At 59.9% G+C, this 4,609-nt stretch overlaps 1 protein-coding gene across 1 annotated transcript in view; it reads right to left on the bottom strand.

The window, feature by feature from the left end:
• The window catches only part of LOC102242831 (integrin alpha-D), a 29,645-nt gene that overhangs the window by 16,729 nt on the left and 8,307 nt on the right, over positions 1 to 4,609 (bottom strand). Inside the window, 4 exon segments of the mRNA XM_005882109.2 lie at positions 11 to 207; positions 1,335 to 1,408; positions 1,601 to 1,751; positions 1,887 to 2,040. Coding sequence (XP_005882171.1) covers positions 11 to 207; positions 1,335 to 1,408; positions 1,601 to 1,751; positions 1,887 to 2,040 — 576 coding nt within the window.

The following is a 4,609-nucleotide window of genomic DNA, read 5'->3' as shown; positions in this document are numbered from 1 at the left end:
CGTCCCCCACCCCGTCCCCTGTCCCCCAGGCAGCTCATCTCCCGCCTGTCCGCACAGCCAGAGCCTCTTCTCACCCAGGTAGGAGTCCGCCATGTCCACATTCTCCTGAGACATGTTGATGAAGGTGGGAGGTTTCTTATTTGGGGGGTACAGGAAGGCACCTCCAGACCAGCTGAAGCTCCCCACAGCGCCCAGAACTGGTCCGTCCTGGGAAGGAAGGTCTGGGGCTGAGCTGGGGAGCAGGAGAGACAGCAACTCCAAGGCGGCTTCACTCACTATTTGGAATTCCTCTTCCCCATCCGGGGCCCCTGCCCGGTCAGCCCCATCGCCTCTCACTGCCCCAGAGTTAGGTCCCCTCAAACCCCAGTGTGCAGCCGCCACCCTCCCGGGGAACCAAGATGGCACCCGTCACCAAGCCCCTGAGGGTGGCATCTAGGATCCACCCCAGTCAAACCTGTGGAGCCCCCTCTGTTCCCAAACACACCAAGCCTTGCGGACACCTCTCTCCCTCCTGCTGGGACTCAGCGCCTCCCTCTGGAAGCAGCAGCCTCCTCCCTCCTCTGGGGGTTGCTCCTCCCTCGGGAAGCCATGGGCATTCCCTGCTCCACACAGACCATTTGCTGGTAAACTTTTGATTGTGGATAATTGAGAACATTTACAAAAGTAGAGAGAAGCGTATAACGAGCCCATAGTACCCATGGCTCAGCTTAGGGACCAAGTCATGGCCAACCTCATTCCATTTCTATGTCCGCCTCACTCTCTCCACAAATTGTCTGGAAGCAAGTCCCTCCGGACATATGGACCACACACCGACCTTTGGACAAGGCGTGCGATGTTGTCATGTCTGGTCTGCGTGGTCTGGCCCTTCCCACCGCCAGGGCCATCTCCTTCCGCGCTGCCCTGCGTGCACTCTGCCCGGCTCTGCTGCCCTTCCAGCTCCCTATTGCAGTGACCTTGCTCCTGCCTCAGGCCCTTTGCACGTGCTTTCCCCTCTACCTGGAGCCATCTCTCCCCACGTGTTTCCAGGGTTGGCCCTTTCTCATCGTCCAGCTTCAGTTCCCACTCCCCGGGTCTCCTCTGAGCACCTCCCTTGCTCTCTCCCGACTCCCACAGTCTGAAAGGTGTTGTTTCTCGGTTGTCACCTCCTCCAAGAGAGAAGGAGCTTCGGCTAATCTGTTCTCTGCCGGGTCCCCAGCGCCCACACACGCCCTGAACAGATGCTGAGCTGGAGGACAGGGTCTGCTTTCTTGTTTACTTCTGGGTCCCAGTTGCCAACCGAGGGCTGGCCCAGGGTGGTGCCCGAGACCCGCTTGCCATACCCGCGCTCCACCCACCTTTGTGAGTGCGGAACTGAAGCCTTCTTGTGACATCTCATACTGGAAAGCGCTACTTGTCCTCGACTGGGTTCCTGTGGGAACAGGTCGCTGAGGCTCCCGGAGGCCAGGAGACCGCAAGGGCTTGGAGCAGAGGAAGGAGGGTGTGGTCTGGGGCTTGGGTTCAGTTTTGGGTGAGCTGTGACCAGGGATGGACCTCAGACCCGCAGGGGACAAGTGGGTGGGGGCACCTTCGGTGCTGAGACCCCAGCTCTTTCCCCATTTACCCTCCACCGCAAAGATCTTCTCCTGCAGCTGCTTCTGGATGCTGCCGAGCGCCGCAAAGTTGTTCACCTTGAACACGTGTTCCTGCGCGGGCGCGGAGCCGATGGTGTCCAGCTCCTGCCTGGCGGCCCGTTCCTGGAAAGCGCCTCCCACCTGCACCGAAAGGCGGCTGAGGAGGAGCGCCCGCCTGCTGCTGTGGGGAGGGGCGGGGGGAGGAAGGGGCAGGGGGCAGGGGACAGGGGGCAGGTGCAGGCCGAGCCTGGGGCGGTCCAGAAGAGGAGCACGCACCCCAATGGCATAGCGGACGATGCCGGCTCTCTCGGCCTGGGGGATGACGTCCCTGTACTCGAGGGGGTCTTTGTACTTCTGTCCGTCCGTGATAACAATGAGGATCTTCTTGGCACTTTGGCGGGCCCCGTTCCTACTGTGAAATAGGTCCTTCCTGCCGGGGCGGAGAGGGAGGTGGCTGCTGAGGGGGCCGACTCCGGGCGGAAATCGTCTGTGGTACCGGCAGCTCATCCGGAGAGCCGGGGAGTCCTGGCGCCCTAGGCTGTCAGGCGTGTGAAGAAATCCATCCCTTTTTGAAAACCACGCTGACAATGGTCAGTAAGGCCAATAGCAAAGATTCTCAGGTCCCTGCTCCTAGAATTCCACCCGCTGTGGCGTCTCACGCCCAGGAGGCAGCGTGGTTGTGGGCGGGAGCTCTGGGGGCGAGTTGCCTCGGCTCTCTGAGCCCCTGCTTCTCTCCACCAAGGTGAGAATGACGACTGTGCCATAGCTGGTCTCCCAAGACGGCCCCAGGGAGCCCCACCCGATCCCCTTCCCATACTGAACCCGGCCTGGGACGTGCTCTACTCGCCCGCATGCAGTGGAAGAGACACCATGCCCAGCCTTGGTAGCTTTTGCCCCTTGGGGAGCCCTTGAACCCCATGAAAGAAGTCTAGTTCCCCTGTTGCAGTGGCCACACGGAGAGAGGCCCAGCCATCCCGGCCGAGCCCCGCCTTGCAGCCACGTGAGTGCCGCTCTCGTGTTCCAGCCTCAGGCGCCCCCTGACCAGCCCCATGAGGGACAGAGAGCCCTGTGTGACATGGCTGAGCCCCGGATCATGAAAGTAATAATAAAAGAGCTGTAGTTTAAGCCACCAAAGTTGGGAGTCGTTAGGCAACAATAGATAATGGAGACAAATGGTATCCGGTAATTCTGAGGCCCCAGTAAAGCCAAGCTTTGACTACAGTGAGCGGCCTATAGGGAAGCGTTAGCTCTATGGAGCTGCCACAAACCCTTAACACTGTGGCCGTGTGCTCACATCGTGCACATGTAGCACTGGAAACAGCCTTAGTCCAACATCAGGGAAGGTGTGTAGCACGTGACCAGACCCCGGAGAAGCACACAGACATTTCAGAGGAAAGCAGTAAAAGCTGTGGAGGCAGGTGGACGCGATCCGCACAGCAGACGGAAACAGTTTCCACCCGGTCGTGACCATGTGAAAGGTGTCGGCACACAGACGAGGATGGGAGTCACACTGCTTTGCAGGTGGGATTCTGTTATCCGTTTGTACTTATTTCCTCTTGTTGCAAAAAGCTGTGAGGGACCCCAGCCAGGTGGTTCAGTTGGTTGGAGCGTCGTCCATACAGCAAAAAGGTTGTGGGTTCGATTCCCAGTCAGGGCACATACCCAGGTTGCAGGGGTTTGATTCTGGTTGGGGTGCGAGTGGGAGGCAACCAATCAATGCCTCTCTCTCTCTCTCTCTCTCTCTCTCTCTCAAATCAATATACCTATCCTCGGGTGAGGATTAAAAAAATAAAATACAGTGAGGTGTTTGGCTAGAGGGACAGTAGGTCCCCCAATATTTCCTTAAAGTTATTGCCCTTTTGTCTTTGTAATAAAATTCCTACTCCCCACCCCAATCCCAGTCAGTGGCAGGAAGGAGCTGAGTCAGCCTGAGGCGGCTTGGCTCTTGGGAGCGGCTGGCTGTCCGCTGTCTGGGAGAGAGGAACAGGGCGGAGGGAGGAGCAGGGCGGAGAGAGGAGCAGGGCGGCACTGAGAGAACCTCACCGTGGGCCGCCCCTGGACGGAGCCCCAGAGAAGAAAGGGACGACGGACCAGGACAGAAGCCTCACTCAGGGACGGAGGCTGTTCTCATGGTTGTCCGTCCCCAGGGGCAGTGGCCAGGGCAGAAGAGCCACAGGAGTGAAGAGGGGGCATTTGGAGAAGCACTTCTCTTTCCGGCACCACCCCCAGAGCCGCGCCCGGAGTGTGCGGGCAGCAGAGCACCCAGGACACTCAGCCTCTCTCCCAGGAGAGCCAGTCTTCCGTGCCGGCCTCGCCACCTGGGCCCGCTCCCCGCCTCCGCACCCGGTGCTGGCAGGTGCCCGGCCAGCGCCCAGCCGTAGGGCTGGGGCCACGTGTTACCCTGTGGCACATGGTTAGTAAGGCATCACATGTGCGGGCTTTAAAGAGAAAGCAAGCAACACCAACAGATACAGAGTAAAACATCAGCACCAGCTAATGAAGAGGGCACGCGTGGGTGAGGAAGGCGGGGAGGGCGGGAGGAGCGGGAGAGGCACGGTGCCTGCGGGGGAAGGGGAGGAGGGCGGCGGCTCCCAACCCCCGTCGCTGATGCAGCACCTTCCCTGCAGGAGCTCCTCACGTGGTACCTCGTTTCATCCTAAACCAACTGGTGAGTTTACTCATTTGAAATGTACCGCGACAGAAAGGTCAGGAACGCCCAGGGTCGCCCAGATAACCAGTGGGGGGCCAGCATGGGAACCCAGATATGTCTGAACCAACCAAAGGCCAGGAGCTGGCTGCCCCAGGTGGGCTCCGGGCCCAGCCCATGCAAGGCCAGGCAACGGGAAAGGGACCAGAGGAGCCCTTCCTGCAAGGGGCGGGGGGGGGGGGGGGATGAGGGGAGCAGGAGGCCAGAAGCGCTCCAGAACTCTGCCTGCAGACCCCCGCTTCCCTTTTGCATCCCTTTCCCTAGATCAGGGGTCCTCAAACTTTTTAAACAG

Source organism: Myotis brandtii, unplaced genomic scaffold, assembly GCF_000412655.1.
Source record: "Myotis brandtii unplaced genomic scaffold, ASM41265v1 scaffold698, whole genome shotgun sequence".
NCBI classification, from domain to species: Eukaryota; Metazoa; Chordata; class Mammalia; order Chiroptera; family Vespertilionidae; genus Myotis; species Myotis brandtii.
The sequence above is the reverse complement of the archived record's forward strand: the minus strand, read 5'-3'. Positions and strand labels throughout refer to the sequence as shown.